This window comes from Solanum stenotomum, chromosome 11 (genome assembly GCF_019186545.1).
Source record: "Solanum stenotomum isolate F172 chromosome 11, ASM1918654v1, whole genome shotgun sequence".
NCBI classification, from domain to species: Eukaryota; Viridiplantae; Streptophyta; class Magnoliopsida; order Solanales; family Solanaceae; genus Solanum; species Solanum stenotomum.
Genome location: NC_064292.1, coordinates 4,703,355 through 4,722,821, shown reverse-complemented (window position 1 = coordinate 4,722,821; position 19,467 = coordinate 4,703,355). Strand labels below are relative to the sequence as shown.

The 19,467-nt window shown below is 35.8% G+C and overlaps 3 protein-coding genes and 1 pseudogene across 3 annotated transcripts; 2 read left to right on the top strand and 2 right to left on the bottom strand.

Moving 5' to 3' along the window:
* The first annotated feature begins 1,854 nt into the window (after window positions 1-1,854).
* On the top strand, window positions 1,855-2,954 carry LOC125843723 (uncharacterized). Its single transcript, XM_049522909.1, has one exon. It carries the CDS (start codon window positions 2,256-2,258, stop codon window positions 2,676-2,678), a length of 423 nt encoding a protein of 140 aa, XP_049378866.1. The 5' UTR covers window positions 1,855-2,255; the 3' UTR covers window positions 2,679-2,954.
* Window positions 2,955-3,496: 542 nt separating this feature from the next.
* Window positions 3,497-7,986, bottom strand: LOC125843725 (uncharacterized). Its single transcript, XM_049522912.1, has 3 exons — window positions 7,858-7,986; window positions 7,593-7,712; window positions 3,497-3,967 (listed from the first exon to the last, which is right to left on the bottom strand). Exons 1-3 carry the CDS (start codon window positions 7,876-7,878, stop codon window positions 3,851-3,853), a joined length of 258 nt encoding a protein of 85 aa, XP_049378869.1. The 5' UTR covers window positions 7,879-7,986; the 3' UTR covers window positions 3,497-3,850.
* Window positions 6,025-6,125, bottom strand: LOC125846178 (U6atac minor spliceosomal RNA; annotated as a pseudogene).
* Window positions 7,987-12,791: 4,805 nt separating the features above from the next.
* LOC125843676 (protein disulfide isomerase-like 1-4) lies at window positions 12,792-19,380 on the top strand. Its single transcript, XM_049522847.1, has 12 exons — window positions 12,792-13,467; window positions 14,616-14,745; window positions 15,217-15,382; window positions 16,168-16,286; window positions 16,363-16,443; window positions 17,545-17,631; window positions 17,725-17,799; window positions 17,896-17,964; window positions 18,054-18,134; window positions 18,235-18,369; window positions 18,871-18,927; window positions 19,016-19,380. The coding sequence occupies exons 1-12, from the start codon at window positions 12,899-12,901 to the stop codon at window positions 19,184-19,186; spliced, it is 1,740 nt and encodes a 579-aa protein (XP_049378804.1). The 5' UTR covers window positions 12,792-12,898; the 3' UTR covers window positions 19,187-19,380.
* Window positions 19,381-19,467: the final 87 nt, after the last annotated feature.

Here is a 19,467-nt window from a genome sequence, read left to right as displayed (position 1 = left end):
CATGATTATAATAATACCTATTTTATTATATATGAGTATGGTTGGGGGTGGGGTGGGGTGAGCTTAGGTCGAAGAAAATGAGGTCTCGATAAAATTTGCTCACACCTAATATTTGCATCAAATTAATGAATACAAAACGTGAATTTCATACATATGTTTATCACTTAATCATATCTACGCGATATACTTACTTTATTTTCTAATTACAATAACAATAACAAACTCAGTGAAATCCTATAAAGTAGGATCTGAAGAGGAAAAAATGTACGCAGACTTTACTACTATCTCTCTGAAGTAGAGATGTTGTTTCTGAAAAAACTCACTTTACTTTTCAATTGCTAAAATTAAATTTATCAATTTGTCATAAATATCGAATACAAATAAACTGGTAAATTGGGGGTGGGGGGGGGGGGGGATGAATTGATTTCTACTTTAGCATGCTCATTCTTTCCACCCTTTGCAATAAATGAAAATTGTATGCATGAGTGTGCAAAATACTAGCCACATCATGACTGCCATCAAGTACTATCAATTTTTAGTGCCTAATTAATGGCTTTTGCTGGTCTATTAAGCTAAGCAAACATTCTAACTTAGCTTTAAATTTCATTTTCATGCAAGAAAATTTGGACCACTAATTAACATCATGAAATTAAAAGTGTCTTGTGTCACCAAGTATAATTGAATCTATTATATAATAATTTTATAGTATCATAAGGCCTTAAAATCATTGTCCATAATATTTCATTATTTATTCATACATTGCTACACAATTAATCCAAATGTCAATCAATAACCTAATTACTTATGAGCTTCTTCATTATACCATTCATTTCTTTTTTCCTTCTCCTTTATTTTGTTCTTGTTAGAAATATAGACACATACACACTGATTCAGAATTTAAAATTTATGAATTTTAATTTCTAATTGTTTAAAGTTATTGAATCTTAAATTTATAATTTGTAATGAGATTTTTTATTACAAATACAAAGTTAATTTGAGTTAAAGCTACAAAGTTTTGCCACTTGAGTGACTAAGAGGGAACATAATTCTCAAATACATGGATCAACAAGGGTTGTGGTGGAGTGGTAAGTACTTCTTAGTCCTTAACCAAAGGTCTCGGGTTTGAGTCCCCCTAAATACGGAGTCACCTTTGTTAGGTGCTTTACCCCCAAAGTGGAACTTCCCTACACGAATCCTGATTCAGTCGAACTCTAATGTGGGTAATGGACATCGAATGAAAAACAAAAAAATAATAATCTCAAATACATGGAGCAAAATATGGAGATCATAATGTATTTTTTTAAAAAAATTATCCATCCTATCAAGTATACAATCCCATGGACAAATCAAGAACCAATCATAATGAAGGGATTACAACACTAATTACACTTATTAAACAATAAGAAGAATCACGCAATCATCACAAAAAACAAAGGAAAAAGAAGAAGAAGAAGTAACTAGAGAAATCCATGTTAAATAACTCTTAACTAACAGATTTTTTTTAATAATCCATCATTAAATAGAATTATCGACATAATTTTATTATTTAAAGATAAAAGTTGTCTATCGCTAATTCCTATTTTGTTTTATTTTGATGGTAGTGAATCATCAAGTAAAATGGAATACCAAGAAAGAAATCACTTTTCTAGAGAATTCATTATTTGTGTAACCAATTGCTTAAGCAAAAAATCTTTACTTTTTGGAGGAGTGTCTTTATTCTACTTATAATTTTATTTTGTTTTTTTTTTAAAAACTCTATAGTCTATATGAACTAACATGCATGACATTTATTTATTTGCTACTAAAAAATCCCGTGGAAGTGAGTGATGACAACTTTAATGGAGTTATAGCCATTGATAGTATTTCTATCATTTGGTTCCCTCTTTTCCACAATACATTCAATTCTAAGCAACCTCCACTTCCCTCATTTTCTTCTTCCTATAAAATCCCATTCTAAGTGCAAACATTCCCTCATCCAAACCAAAATTCTTGATTCAGTTCCCCATCTTAACGACAAAAAATAGGATCGATTAGATTCTATTGTGCTCTATTACCTTATAAAATCCCATAACAAGTGCAAGCATTCCCTTAGTCAAACCAAAATTCTCAGTTCAGTTCTCTACCTTAACGACAAAAATAGGATCGATCAGACCCTAACATTGCTCCATTACCTTATATAATCCCATTCTAAGTGCAAACATACCGAATTCTTGGTTCAGTTCTCCACCTTAACGAAAAAAAAGGACCGTTCAAATATGGCTTCTTGTCTGTTCTTTGTTGTTGTCTTTTGCCTACCCTTTATTGTTAAATCTCAAGAAAGGTCTCCTCATGGCCTTGCTTATGAAAGCCCTGTTGCAGTTTCACCAGAAGCATACTCATTTTTCCACCCAGAGACTCAAAAACAAAACACTACTACTAGTGAAAGTTTATGTGATGATAATAATAATGCATCAGGTTGTTCAAGATTTCCTACAGCATCAAGTGTGCAGTCTAATTTGGCACATGAAAGTTTACCGCCGGGCGATGAGGAAGGCGATAAACGAATGGGAGCTGGTGGGATGGTTGGGATTGCTCTTGGGTTCGGGTTTGCTATTGTGTTAGCATTCGGTGTTTACTATGTGGCAATTGCGCGAAAACGCAATGCAGACAAAGGTGCTCCTGTCCAGCTCAATGTCTGACTCTTCAAAAATGTTGTTGCATGATGTCAGACCTCTCCAAAATGCACTATTTTTGGAGAATCTGGCATGCACCTATCTACATTTTCAAAGAATCCGAGTAACATAGATCACAACAGGCATTTACTCTTATCCATCCCCTGTAGTTTCATCTCATTTTTACCTTCTTTTTTTTTTGGTTTGTTACCTTTCCTATAGTTGTATGGTTTGGGAATGTGAGATGTAACTATTGTTTGTATCAGTAATTAGAGATATAATAGTACAATTATTTAGTCATTACTATCATCCAAACAAACCGAAGTATGTATTTGTTCGAAAACAACTTCTCTGCTTTCACAAAACAGGGATAAGACTGCATACATAGCACCTTCCGTAGACCCCATTTGTGGGATACACCGGAAATTATGTTATTGTTGGTATGCTTCTATACAAGCAACATTATAGTTTATTGTATACCCTTTGCATGAACTTTTAAAATGGAATTGCAAATTATACACACTATTATTTACTGCACATACTACGGGCACAGAAGAATGTAGGGAAAAAAGTTAACAACAAAATGGTTTCCATAACAAACAGTCAATTGACCTTAACCCAATGCACATACTGATTTGGTGAAATATGAATGAAAAAAAAGAAGGAAAAGTTCCAACTTCTTGATTTAAACTAGGTAATTCCTGACCCTTAAGTAAGCCAAAACTTACTTCAAACTCGTACATTTAGATTATGAGAAAAAGATACTGTCAAGGGTGGGAAGTCGAGGAGGCATGATAACGTGATGCTTATAGTTATCGTCCAACAATAGCTGGTGACAAGTCCAATTAGGGTAAGCTACTGATAGAAATTGGTCTTTTATTCGAGTTCAACCAACATTACAAGTACAACATTACTTTACCAATGTACATTCCAAATAAATAGAGATCGAGCTAAAAGCAGGGTACTATCGAGCACCTAAGTGTTTACAACACAAATGAAAATTTCCGTCAAGTGATCCTCACAGAGCAAAGTTAGGAACGAAACATCAATAGCAACTACAAGAAGATAATAGAGTATTAATATAGTGTCTGCGAGAACTGCAACTTCTAGAATTGAGAATGCACTTGCATCTGTCTTGTAAGAATCTTACACGATAAAAGAGACGTACTCTAGATAAGCTGTGGAATCACACAACATTTTTACCATCCGCGTGATCCAAGGACCTTGATGAGAGGCCCAAACGCCTGATCCACAGCTTTGTTCCATAGGTGTGCAAACTCTATGCTGGAATCCTTTTTTGGAATGTACACTGTTGTCTGATTTTTTTCAAATTGATTCAAAATTCGATCAGCAAAGACAGAAGTTGATTTCATTAGTTACAAGCAAATAAATCTTGCTATGAAACTTAAAATGTATTGCCCATAGACTGGTAGCATGTGTATCACACACACACACCAAAAAAAAAAAAAACACACACACACACAAACACAACCATCTTCATAAACATTATTCTCCTCCTTCAGAAGAAGTATGAAAACCATTGGTGTCTACCATAGTCAACGAATTGTCATTGAAGATCATTAAGATTATGAAATGTTAAGCTGATAATATTCACTAGCAGTAGCAGACAAGTGAGGTTGCTCCAGTATTCCGGTGGCAAGAGTATGCCACTTCCCCTTTTTAGTAACAAAATAAGCCAAAAGTAGGACCATACTGATAGTTTGTAGCATAAACAAAGATGGATTTGTGTATGAGAAATATAAGTTTCCTTACCAGGAGGTTGTAGTCCAAATCACCAGGGGAATAAAGTAAGAGATGGCCAGGAAATAGTCACTATTGACTCCTGACCAAGGGAATTTAGGTAATAGGACTTGCAATATAAATGAAAATGTTAATTAGCAAAAACTTGGAGGGTCAGCTTGGAAAACTAAAGCAACGTTCTGTCATTTTACATTCAGCATTAGCTAGAACTGACTGAGTACTATGAGCCAGCAGAGTAGAAATTCTTGCTCCATTTTCAATTTGACAAAAGCACACAGTATACTGAAGTCAAACCACATGATATATATAATTCTAACAATTTTATTTCGCCTAAAACAGCTAAGGGTAGACACATCTGGACTCTAAAACCAGAGAAACCTCTTCCAACTGCAACAAGAAAAATATAACTTGCCTCAAGTATACTTCCATCAAAGTTCATATTCAAAAAACGCCTTTTATACTCTCCAGGATCCAAAGCTTCAAAGGTATCAAATAAGAATTGAGACACAGAAAGAAACTGGAATGCCCAAAGAAGTAAAGGTGATGTACGATCAATGTACTGAATGATCTTAATCATAGAGAGAAATACACAAAGTTACCAATTTCAAAAAAAAGAAGAAGAAAAGGTGATCAGTCATTGTTTCCTGATATACAAATCCACACTTAAACAACTCTTTAACAGCACCATCTAACTGCTTTATCACCAAAGCGATGTTACTTATAACAACTCACCAACCAGCTATTCAACAGGAGACTCTGCCTGGTTCCCATTCGAGGATTTATAGTTGATGTTAGGACTACTTATTATGCACCATATTTTATTTTATTTTTGATGACAAGGGAAACCCGCAGCCGCTACCCTTTGGGTGCGCCCAGGATAAAACCCCCGCTCCTATGCAATAGCTCGCAAACCACATAGGAGAGGTAACCCACACTAGGCAAGCCCGGTGCGACGAGCTCGACCCAGAAGGCAAACCCCTTGCTTTCGCTGGCAAGGGATTTCGAACTTGAGACCTCCAACATGGAAGTCCCAAGCCCAAACCACTGGGCCACCCCGAAGGGTCTTATTATGCACCATATTTAAAGCAGTAAATTCAAACACACATAATATCCTTCATTACTCACCCCCACCATCTTCATATTTATGCAACATATTTCTGTTTAGGAAGCCCCACATTCTACAAATAACAGTACTCTATGCATTTTATTTGTTGATAAGTGGTATTATGTGCATTATCTACTAGCTATAGGAATTCAGACTCGCTATACAATTAAAATGTTAATCAAAATGTGAAATATTCTTGTTAAATCAACATTATATATGAACCCAACAATATCTGTCATTTTTGTCCATTGTTGGCTCTGATTAATATGGTGAAGTTCATCGCTTGAGCCTTGAAGTGAGAAGCGAGGTGCTATCGCTTCATGGATGAAACTATGCACTTCACAGAAGTGTGTGCTTCAAACAATGATGCACAAAGTGATTCCAACAAGAATTGGTCGCTTCTTTGGATCTTAACTCTAAGGAGTTGGATTAATATCAGCATTGTTGTATATCAGATGTCAAAATTAGTTAATAGTAATAGCAAAGTATTTTTTACAATGCTAATTCATAAATATTTGATTTTGTTTTTTCTGATAACAGGTAAAGCCCGAATGCTGTTCCCGTCCCTGTCAGGGGAGATGCCAACCATCTCTCCTTTCTACGAACACTATTTGATTTTGTTTTTTGATACAGGATATGTTTTATATTTTTTAATATTCCATAAATTGTGTGTTTTACTTCTCGCAGTTCAAACCCCATGGACATTGTTGCTGGTTCTTTTTTTCGCTTTTGAAAACACTGGTGGTCGTTTGAAATTTTACTGGTTTGGATCCCTTAAAGGAGGAGGTAGAGCTTAAGTATGGTTTGTAGTATGGTTTGACAGGCACAGGTCATATACTTGTGGTGTAAGCTTAGAAAGAAACTGGACAATGCCAAGGACGACAAGAGAACTGCTCCAATGCTGGTACTCAAAAGGTTTGGGTACGACAAAGATGAAAACCTGGAATACTCTCCCTTCGGCAGTATGGTGGATTATCTGGAAGGAAGGAATCCAAGGATTTTTGAAAGCAAATCAGAATCTGTAGTTAGTTCTAAGTACAGATCCTTATACCAACTGCTTTTTGGTGTAACATGGCAATTGCAAATAAAATAGAGGCCATGATAGATTTTTTGAGCTCATTACACAATATGTAGTGGAGCTACCCGTTGTAAATTCCCCACAACACATTCTGGTGATGGACTTTGAATACAATACATTTTTAACGATAAAAACAACAACTGGTATAGATTGCAACCAAATTGTATCACATACACATAATTGAATTTCGTCACACGATGAAGGAGTTACCACGTCGAGTCAGCTATCACGTTTTAATGACTAATCTATGTGCATCTTATACTTAAATATCATACTGCAAGTATATCTACAAACTATAAAATGCTTGCACAAACATACACCTTTAGCTGATGATTAGATAACCAACTTCTTAGAGAACAATAGTATCAAACCAGAATAGCAGCTCCTAAAGTTTCTTACCATTTTCTAAACCTATATAGAGGATAAACAGTTAGTAGTTTTTTGAACTTCCTATTTTCCCCGTGATGAGATGAAATATAGCCACGCAAATGTCTATAGCATTATCTAGTTCCCCTTATCTGTATTGTTGTTACAGCTCTCTTACTATTAATACTATTGTTTCTTTTGCTTCGGTTATAGTATTATTTAATGTTGCTACCGTATTTCCTTTCCATCCTTGATTTTGAGGTGTTTTACCCGAGCGAACCTCTCTACCTTCACAAGGTAGGGATAAGCCTGCGCACACACCATCCTCCCCACACTCCACTTATGAGATTAGACTGGTTATGTTGTTGTTGTTGTTGTTGTAGTTTTATAATAACATGCTTATTACTGCTATGGATACATATACAATTTGATCATTATATACAAATGTGTTTAAATAGCTATTTAACAGACAAGCTTGATTTATTCTTTGTTAATTAGATGCACACTCACACATATAATTAGCTTATATCGCTAGCTGGAATTTACCACGAACCGGAAGCATACAACAACAATCCTGGAAGCTAAAAATCACAAAAAAAAAACACCTCGGGAGAAAGAGATTAAAACCTACCTGAGATTGAGGGGAAAATCTAGATTGATTCTCAGAGATACTCTTATATATGCTTTTACGTTGTTCAAACACCACCACGCTTGCCAATACGGTACCTAAAGCAGCACCGAGAACACGCTCCTGCGTTTTGCATAATCAAAATTCCACAAGTTCATTCTTCCATACATACGCATTGAAGAATCAAACATTTTTTCATTCAAAATCAATACTGAACAATAAAAAAATGCAAAGGATAAAAGATGATGATCACTAATCTATAACTTACCTGAGTGAGGATGCTGATCATCCTTGCGATTGAATTTTCTCGCACAGACCAAAGTCTTGAAATTTCGAGACGGCTCAATCGGATTTCTTTCGAGAACAATATGACCCGTACCAGAAATATGGGCTTAATGGGCCTGAAGTCAAATACATAAAAATGGGCTCTAAGATCATTTGATCGGGTAACAGTTTGGATAGACTTTTTTTATTTTATTCAAATAATAGAAAAGTATTTAAACAGTTGTTTTGATTTAAAAACACTTAAATAAGTCAATTCAAGTAGACTCTACGTAAAAGAATCACAAAATTCTAAGTTCGGGCTGATTTTAATTTTGTTATTTAACAATCGAACTTATGCCTAATTGAACATAAGTTCTTTAGAAATAAAACTAATGTTGATATATAATTGTGGGATACCATTAGAGTTGTCAAAAAGGGTCATCCCAACCCCACTCTCCAAGCCTCGTGGGCCAAGAATTTGATGGGCTAAGGTGAGTCATCCCTTCATTTGGAAGGGCCTAAAAATGCTCAGCCCAACCTTCTGGGCTGGGGCTGGCTAGCCTTTTTTTTTCTTTTAAACTAAAATTTTATAACATCAAGAAAATGAGAAGATTTTCAAATCAAATATGACAATCAATGATGTTGTTTCAGTAACACTAGATACGTGAAATACATGTATCTGATATGATGATATGCATCCCAGATACGCGAGCGAGATACGAGGGAGTCGATGGCACGGTATTTGTCTATGTATCCTAGATACATGTTAATCCATTGGGATAGTATGTATCTAGAACGAAATGCACATAATTTTGAGTCTATGTATCCCGAGATATATGTATCTGGACGCACCAAAATCTGATAAGATTCATAATATTACAACATACTGTGCTTCTAAGTAATTAGCCCATACACTAATGAGATTTCTGTAAGTTATCCTTAAATAAATAGTTTTGGCACATGGGCCGACCCCCGACCCCGATCAAGACTCAAGGGTCAAGGGCTCATATGGATAGAGCTTATAAGCTCTAGTTTCAAATGGGCTTGAAAAATCATATCCCAATAACGGGATGGGTTAGCCAACCCCATGAGCTAAATCTATTTTGACGACTTTAGATACCATGATATATAAATATAAATTTATGCACCACAAAAAAATTATTATAAAGAACAAAAATTTAAAACTTACTTCTCTCAAGGCACAAATGCAAGACTGATATATTCAAGCTGTGTAGCAACTCACAAAGGATGAGAAGTATTATACTGAATTGATATGGATGTCTATGACATTGCCTAGACATATATTTTTGGTATGACTGGTTGTGTATAATAGGCTACTAACACAACAAAGAAAAGTGAGGCTTCACATTCAGGATGTTGACACTGATTGTTATCTCTGTGATGAGCAAGTGATGGAGACTATTTCTCAATGTTTGAGCATTGTAAATGGACTAGAGAAGTATGGCTAAAGGTGCATAAATGGTCAGGGGTTAGAATTCCTGCCGGAGGAATAAGACAAGTCCTGAAAAATATCAAGAAGAAGCACTGGAGGAAGTTTCAAAGGAAGTCATAACATCATGTTATGGAGCTGCGCTTTATCATACTTGATGTGCTAGGAACTGAAATAAATTTAGAGATAAGTATGTACATACCAAAAGACTGTCACACATACACAAAATGAGATAATGGAGATGATATGTATTGAAGAAAGAATTACTTAGAAGTAATTAGAGTTGACGTGTACAAAATATAAGTTAGCAAAGTTAGTTAATAGTTTGTTACAAAGTTAGTTAGACAAGTTAGTTAGATGGCACTGTATATAACAACATGTAAGTCACATTGTTGATCATTCAAGTTGAATGAAAATTTCACAGTAAACTTCATTTTCTCTGAAGAATTAACTAACAACTTCCTAAAATGGAGAAATCTATCATGGTATCAGATTTTGGGGACAGTTTATTTTAAGTGTTGCTTATATTATTAACAGGTTGCACACTCCTGTTCTGAATGGAAAATCACCTTATGAGGTATTTCACAAGTGCAAACCTTCTCTACAACATATTAGAATCATTGGTTGTCTATGTTTTGCCAAAAATATGTATATCAATGATAAATTTCATCCAGGATTGTTGTTGCTATTCATATGGGATGCAGTGAGCAGACTAAAGGTTATGTTCTTTATGACTTGAAAGACAAACATTTCTTCATCAGTAGATATGTTATTTTCAAAGAGTTTATATTTTCATTCTTTCTTCCATCATCTACTACCTAGAAGCTCTTTCCTACAACTGTTAGTTCTACATATGTTAATTAATGCACAACTCCTGACCTCTCTAGTCCTCCACCAGTTCCTATGGTGCCAACTCACACTTCATAACCACCTATTAAGAGAAAATCCCAAAGAACTACTACTACCCCTCTATGGATGAAGTATTATGTAGCCAATGTTCAAAATGCTCCTTCCACATCCAAGCCTTTATACTTTATTGATCAGTACCTGGGGTATGACAAGTTGACTGCTCCTTATCAGGCTTATATATCCTCTTTTGGAGCTAATGTTGAACCATCCAATTTTTAAGAAGCATGTAAGGATCCCAGGTGGATTCAGGCAATGCAGGTTGAGATTATTGCATTGGAATCCAACAACACATGGCAGGTAGTTCCTCTGGCTTCTGGTAAAAGAACTATTGGTTGCAAATGGATTTTTAAAATTAAATATCAAGCCAATGGGCAGGTTAAGAGATTTAAAGTCAGGTTAGTTGCGAAGGGGGTTCAATCAGAGGGAAATGCTGGACTATCAGGAGACCTTCTCACCTGTTGTGAAGATGGTGATAGTTAGAAATGTTTTTGCCTTAGCTGCAACTAGTAATTGGCATGTACATCAGATGGATGTGTGCAATGCCTTATTAGAAGGTGATTTACATGATGAAGTCTATATGACTCTTCCAGAAGGTTTTCAACTTCCAAAAGGATTTAATGGGCAGGGGGAGAAACCAGTGTGTAGGCTTATTAAATTCATATATGGATTGAAGCAAGCACCAAGACAATGGAATGTAAAGCTTACTGAGGCACTCATTAGATCAGGATTTGTACAAAGTCAGCTTGATTATTCTCTATTCACTAAAAGAGTTGGTACTGCTATGGTGATAATCATGGTATATGTAGATGATATGATGATCACTGGCAATGACACCAACCTCATTCAGGAGACAAAAAGGACCTTGCAAAGTTCATTCAAAATGAAGGACCTTGGAGAACTCAAGTATTTCCTAGGAATTGAGTTTGCTAGATCTCAAAAAGGAATAGTGATGCATCAGAGGAAGTACACTCTTGAGATCATTTCTGAAGCTGGACTCAGTGCTGCAAAACCAACTACTACACCACTTGATCCATATGTACAATTAACCACTAAAGAGTATGATGAAGCCAATGATAGAGGCAATACTGACAGGTTACTAAAGGATCCTAGTATCTACAGAAGATTGATAGGGAAACTCTTGTACTTAACTGTTACTAGACTAGAAATCTTATTTGCCACACAGACTTTAAGTCAGTTCATGCAACAACCAAAACAGTCTCACATTAATGATGCACTAAGAGTTGTAAAGTACATAAAGGGACAAGCAAGTTTGAGAATCTTATTGTCCAGCACAGGCAACAAACAACTTTAGGTATATTGTGACTCAGATTGGGCCACATATCCACCTTTCGGGAGGTCAGTGACAGGATTCCTAGTTAAACTAGGAAATTCTCTCATTTCATGGAAGTCTAAAAAGCAGAGAATTGTCTCCAGAAGCTCAGCTGAAGCAGAGTACAAGAGCATGGCTACTTTAGTGTTTGAGATAGTATGGATAGTTGGACTGCTCAAGCAGCTAGGAGCAGGAATTGAAACACCACTTATCATTCACAGTGACATCAAATCAGCAATACAAATAGCAGTAAATCCAGTGCATCATGAAAAAACAAAACGCATAGAGTTGTACTGTCACTTCATAAGAGAGAAGATACAACAAGGCATGGTTGAAACAAAATACTTGAACACCAAGGAGCAAATAGCTGATCTACTGACAAAGGGCCTAAGTTGAAATCAACATGAGTACTTACTATCCAAGTTTGGTGTATTAATTTATACCCTCAAACTTAAGGGGGAGTATTAGAGAAAGAATTACTTAGAAGTAGTTAGAGTTGACGTGTACAAAATAGTAGTTAGCAAAGTTAGTTAATAGTTTGTTACAAAGTTAGTTAGACAAGTTAGTTAGATGACACTGTATATAACAACCTGTAAGTCACATTGTTGATCATTCAAGTTGAATAAGAATTTCACAGTAAACTTTATCTTCTTTGTAGAATTAGCTAACAACTTCCTAAAATGGAAAAATCTAACAATATGTTTACTTAGCAAAACAAAGAAAGCACAAAATCGTAAGAGCTTTGTTCAAGATTTAGAAATGTAATTAGTTGCTTGTTTTATTGGATATCTCATTTCTGTTTCCGGCTTAGGTGCTCTTTATCTGTAATTGTTCTTTGATGGTTACGCTAATCTTTTACAGTTGTTACCAAAAAAAATAATTAAAAATAAACACAAACTAAGAGAAAAAGTGCAAATGACTCAAAAAGTATTCATTGAACAATATATTTGGTCGTTGTTATTTAAATTGTACCTAATTATTACTTAGTTTCTAAAGTATCCTTTTTAATATCTATAGTTTTTTAAAGAATTAAACTTGTTATAATCAAAGAGTGATATAGTAAAATTGTCAATCTATTTATTAGACAAATATAAAAACTTTCAATCTTCGAAATTATCAAATGTTACGATGAAATGAATAACATTTTCTATTAATTTTTTAAATAAAAAATCTCAAATTCGAACTTGAGGCATACCTAATGTAACTTGAAGCAAAAAGTAGGGGGTGAAGTTGTAAAATTCAAAAACGTTGAAGAGACGACGGGAGGTGTGCACACTGTCTAAAGCTCAAGTCTCTGTCGGATCTCTCACTATAGAAATCTCATCGATCTCAGTCAACTCGTCACTGACTCACAAAATGACGAGTCGACTCCTCCTCCTCCTTTCTCTAGTTTCTCTTCTCCTCTTCTCCGTCTTACTCACCCCATCCCTCGCCGTCGCCGGCGCCGATGACGACGACGAAGACCTCAGCTTCCTCGAAGCCGACGACGTAAACGACGCCGCGCCGGAACACACTTTCCCAACCGACACCTTCTCTGACGATGATGATTTCGATGACGACGGGGACTTTGAGAATTACGACGATTTTGAGGTTCCGTCGGCGTTTGATGATGAGAAAGAAGAGGAAGTAGCTAAATTCGACGATAAAGACGTTGTCGTTTTGACGGATAGGAATTTCAGTGACTTTGTGGAGGATAATAAGTATGTGATGGTGGAGTTTTATGCGCCGTGGTGTGGTCACTGTAAGGAACTTGCACCGGAGTACGCTGCTGCAGCGACGGAGCTGAAGGCGGAGAATGTGCCGTTGGTTAAAGTTGATGCTACGGTGGAGAATGAGCTGGCGGAGAATTATGAGGTTCAAGGATTTCCTACTATTTATTTTTTTATTGATGGTGAGCACAAAACTTACAGTGGCCAAAGAACCAAGTGAGTCTTCTTCCTTTATGTTTTTTTTTTTTTTTTTTTTTTGAGCTCGACTATTCTGGATTCATGCATTGCAGGGTTCATTTCTGGGGGAGGTGCTTTTAACAGGATTTCACTTTCTTAGTTTGTTGTAGTTACTTGTGTTTAATGAAAGCTTGGTAGTAATTTAGAGACAATAAGCTCAAAATTTGGTACCTCGGAAATTTTAGAGGGTAAGCCATTGAAAAGCTTTAGGATTTTTGCTAATTTTAAGTTTCTTGATTCTACTAGTATGATTCTTGCCTTATGTAGTGAGTGATAAATTGTGTAAGTTTCTAATTGAATTTGTATATAAGATGTGTTATGGTGGCACTGTTGTACTGACGTGGAGGTTCATTCGTGTCTTGTGACGTTTGTTTCTGTGTGAGGGTGAAAAGAGTAGTCAGCTTGCAAAAATGGAATCTTTAGTTTCATTATGTCAAATGGAGAAAATGTTGCAGATCCTGGTTACTTTTGTTTTCTTAAGGGTGAAAATAAGCAGCAGCTAGCCTGCAAAAATGGGACTTTAGCTAGTTTTAAAATGTGCATTTTTTTACATGGAGGCTTATAGCTAATTATGAGCTTCTGATCTACTAGTATGTTTATTGCCTTGATGTAGGGAGTGATAAATTGTGTTAGCTTCTAATTGAATTTACGTCTAAGATGTGTCATGGTTTCTTGTGACGTTTGTTTTGTGTAAGGGTGAAAAGTGTAGTCAGCTTGCAAATATGGGATCTTTAGTTTCATTATGTCAAAATGTTGTAAATCACGGTAACATTTGTTTTCGCGAGGGTGTAGAAGAGCAGTAGCCTGCTCGCAAAAAATGGGATCTTTAGTTTAATTATGTCAAATGGAGAAAATGTTACTAAATCATAATTGTGGATATTTTCCTGCTTCCTTGTTACTCTTCTCATAACTTATTCTATTTAATTTAACAAGCCGCAGAAGGGCCAACATTGAGGACTTTGTCTGTTTGTCATGCTTCCTTTAATGGTTTTTGGAATTATTGAGCATGGCTGTTTGAAGCAGGTGTATTCCCCTTTCCCCTTCCCTTTTTTTTGTTTTTGTTTTTGGCTTGTGGATTATCAAATACACTTGCATGTTGATCTGAAGTTAATAAATCTTAACTTTAGAGATGCAATTGTGACTTGGATCAAGAAGAAGATTGGGCCTGGCATTTACAACATAACAACAACAGAGGATGCAGAGCGTGTACTAACCTCTGGAGACAAAGTCGTGTTAGGGTTCCTTGAGTCCTTGGTGGTATGTACTGCTTACTCTAGCATGCTAATGAATATCTGTTCTTACTAGTTACTTGTACTGGCTGTTATCCATTAGCATAACTTTCTCTTTTGAATCTTTTTCTTTGTTGGTCAGTGAATGATATAAAGTGAACTTTCTACTGCTCACAACTTTTTTGTTTTGGACATTGTTGTAGTAATTTAATGAATAGCTAATCCGTTACATATGCTATCTGCCTCTTTCATTGGAAAATCATTGTCTCCTTTTTTCTTTTGAATGGTTTTCTTGCAACTCAACTTATTTCTTTAATTATTTTGTATTGATTTTAACTTGGAACCTCACGTTTATCTCGTTCTACTGTTATATATGTTCTCTGCTATAACTTCTATCTTTCATTTCGAGTGTGGGAAATAGTTTTCATACGACTCATACATTGCATTTTCATAAAAATCCTACATTTTTCTCATGTTGTGAGTGTCCAAACAATTATAGGGTCCTGAAACTGAGCAACTTGCTGCTGCTTCAAAACTTGAGGATGATCTTAACTTTTACCAGACGACAAATCCTAACGTGGCTAAGCTATTCAATATTGAAGACCCTGCTAAACGTCCAGCTTTAGTCTTGCTTAAAAAGGAAGAGGAGAAAGTGGTGCATTATGGTAAGCTGTTCCTCTTATTTTCTTTGTTTAATTCTGAATTGTATATTTTCTTTTGGATAACATTGTCTGACAAAAGAGAACTCCCGCTTGATTGATTTCTTCCCTAATGTTCATAGACAATTTGTTTGTGTTTGTTTATTTAGTCAAGGGCACACCGACAAATTGATAGGAGCAAGCGTTTTAAATTCATCTAGTTTTCATTTTTCAACAAGTGTATTGCATATATTTCACATGATACAAATTGAAAGTTTAAAATTCATTGAAGGTTATGAAATTTCTTACATTATATTGAGATTGGATACCTACAATTCATGTTCATAAAATCGCATTTTATGCAAAGTTTTTTTTCCTCAAATCAACAAATCAGAAGGAATTCAGTGTTTTGTCAATATCAACATTTATGTTTATATCTACTAGAGTTTTGGGGCATTAACCTATGTTGGTCGGACTCTTCAAAAACCCCTCTAGGTGCATGTCAGATCTTCCAAAAGTAGTGCATTTTTTGAAGATCCGACATGGTGTGACAACACTTTTGGAGAGTCCAAGCAACATAACTTTTAACAACCAAAGGTCATTTTGTAATTCCATCAATTTTGGTCTTAAATGGGTTAGATATGAATTTTAGGGGTTACTATTCAGGGTCACGTAGGCTGTTTAATTGGTAATTATTAGTACCCCAGGGTTGCTGCTAAATTACTTTATAATCTTTTGAAGTTCAAGAGTAGAAATAAAAGAAAGACGAAGAGGACATGCCTCATTATCTTTTCCTTTGATTTTGCCTCCAGATGGTCAATTCACCAAGTCTGCTATAGTTAAGTTTGTATCTGCCAACAAGCTTCCTCTAGTGACAGTTTTTACTAGAGAAAGTGGAGCTTCAATTTTCTCGAGTCCAATAAAGAAGCAGGTAATACAGATATGATATTGCATAATGAATCTGACTTTTTGAATGGAAGTGTTTATGGTTAATGCTTTCTACTCAGGTTTTACTCTTTGCCAGAACAAATGATACAGATAAAGTATTCCCAACATTTCAAGAAGCTGCAAAACTTTTCAAGGGAAAGGTAATTAAGCTTTGCTTTAATCTTTCAGAATATTAATGCGGTCTTTGGTTTCATTGACTGCTATATTGTGTGGAATCATCACTTATAATAACTTCTTGTCTGAAAAAGGATGCTTCTTACCCATATATCATGCCTCTTGCCCTCTTTAGAGTAGACATTAAGAAAATCAATAGAGGTGCAATCGATATACACCAAACACTTATGTCCATACATACATAGGAACTTTTTTTTATCTTATACATTAAAACAAAGTATAAGATTTAGATTTTGGAACATCTTCACTATAAAGAAGGTTCTCTCTTTGTGTTGCCAATGAATTTCCATCTGCATGTCCTTCGTGAATCCCTATAATTGGCTTAGACATCAACAACCCAACTTCAATGAAAGTACACATCAGCTACATACATATTTACCCTTTTGTACACATGTCTGAAGTTGATAGCTCTTTATGTTGGTTGGAGGAGTGAAATGAGGTGAGTGCGCATGGTGGTTATAATGCGCATATGATAAGAAAAATGTAAATCTAATGCTTGTACTTCCACATCGATTGGGAAAATTAACTTAAGGTTGGAATACTATGTAGTGGGCCTTCAACCTCGCCCGCGTGTTAGTTTGCTTGTACTATCGCTCGCCTGCCTGACCTGCTTTCTGGCTAGCTTCTTTATGGCAAGCGCTACCCGTCGCTTCTCCAAATGAGGAATTAAAATGAAAGATCAGGAAAATAATTTTGCCAGAAGGAAAAGATCATGCTATAAATTAAAAGATTGTGTTATTTTCCTGGATAATGCAGCCCGTCTGTCTGTTCGTAAAAATGGATAGTGAAGATACGCTCAAATGACAAGAACCGTGTATTCTTTTCCTGGATAAATGTAGCTTGGTTTTTTTTTTTTGAAACAAGTAACTTTGTATATTACTACAACAGTACATAGGCAGTACTGAACCATATTTACAATAAGATCATCAAATCCAGCTATCTGATCCTAAATTGAGTCTAGTACATCAATTAGGGAGATGGTGTCATTGGAGTATAACTGATTACACCAAAAACACAGTAGCAACAAGCAATTAATCTTGACTTTTTGCATACTGTTTTCTATGCAGCTTATCTTTGTTTTTGTCAACATGGATGATGAAGAAGTGGGAAAACCTGTATCAGATTATTTTGGTGCCACTGGAGATTCTCCAAAGGTAGCAATCAACATATCATAATGGGCTTGATATAACCTTTTGTGACCAAGGTTACTGAATATTTAATTTGTCTTGTTTGTTTATTTCCTGTAGGTTATCGGATATACAGGAAATGAGAATCCCAGGAAATACATATTTGATGGAGAGATCACCCTTGAGAAGCTTAAGGTGGAAATGCCTCCGTGTGTTTATTGGATACATTCTTATCAAGTGTTCCAGTCAGGAAGCTCTAAATTGAATTTTCACATCTTTTTTATCTGTCAGGCATTTGGAGAGGATTTTCTGGTTGACAAGCTCAAAGCTTTTCATAAATCAGACCCTATTCCTGAGGATGTAAGTTGTGATTTCCCTTCCTGGCCCATCGTTTTTCATGTAGTTGTGCTGATTCAGCTCTCTGTTTTCTAATGCGTTGATTATTACAGAATGAGGGAGACGTGAAGACAGTAGTGGGGAACAGTTTTGATGATATTGTTCTGGATGAGTCAAAAGATGTGCTTCTGGAGGTACCCAAGCTACTACTAAAGGCTTCACAATGAATTCTCTTGATTCGATTTTCATTACTCAGGGTTCTTTTTGTAGTAACTACTGTTTCATTTGTTTTAGATATACGCACCATGGTGTGGGCATTGCCAATCTCTAGAACCAACGTATAACAAGCTTGCAAAGCACTTACGTGGCATTGAGTCTCTTGTTATAGCCAAAATGGATGGTACCACGAACGAGCACCCTCAGGGAAAGGTAATTTGATATCTTTCTGTCTTTAATCAGAACACAAGAGTGTCATAATTCGGTCATGGACTGCTGCTTCTCCTGATTGCTTCTGTTGCTATTATTTTATTCATTTGCATTGTTCATTTATGTTTAGTTGAGACGTGTGGCTATGACATTAAAGAAATGTTGAGTCCCACATCGGAGGTGAGATGGTGGACAATTTTCACCTCTTGAGCTAGTTTTTAAGGTTGAGTTAGTCCCAAATTTCATTTCTTATGATGGTATCAGTGTAAACCCATCCCAATTCTTGTTTTATCCTTTGTTGAGACTCGATATTATATTGTTCACGCGCCCGTTGGCGGCCTGCACTTTTGGGGGCGTCAAGTCCCATATTGGTGGTGGGATGAGGGACTTGCTCTCCTTATGTGGTTTTGAATGATCCCCACCTCATGAGCTAGCTTTTTTTTATTAGTTTAGTAAATTTGGATGCAATTGTTGAATGGAAGGTCATTTCTGCTCCTTTTGCAGGCTGAAGGATTTCCCACACTCCTCTTCTTCCCAGCAGGGAACAAGACCGTGGATCCAGTAAGTGATTGATTATTTTGTTTGTTTTACGTCTCCATGTAAAATACAAGAAATATCAAGTGGTAATGCCTTTTGTATGATCCTACAGATCCCAGTTGATGCTGACCGAACTGTGGTAGCATTGTACAAGTTTATCAAGAAACACGCAACTATTCCTTTCAAGCTTCCAAAACCTGCTTCATCGACAACTACATCAGAGAGTCCAGAAGCCAAAGAAGGTGCCAACGTAGAGCCTAGCAATGAAAAAGATGAACTATGAAAACTCATAGCTCTGTTACTTTTTTTTCTCTGTTATTCTCCTAGCTTGTTATGTGTAGTAGGACTAGGTAGACTGGGCTAGAAAGATGGCCACGGAACTTATTTTGTTATTTCTTTTTTGTTTGAGTTTAAAGTTTAATGTCCTATATGAATGATAAGTTATATGTATCTTCAGTATAAAGAATTTTTATATCATTACTTAAAGTTATATGAGTTTAAAGTTTAATGTCCACTCAAGTGTAAGGTGCAATAATTTTTTTATAACCAAATATACATTCTTTT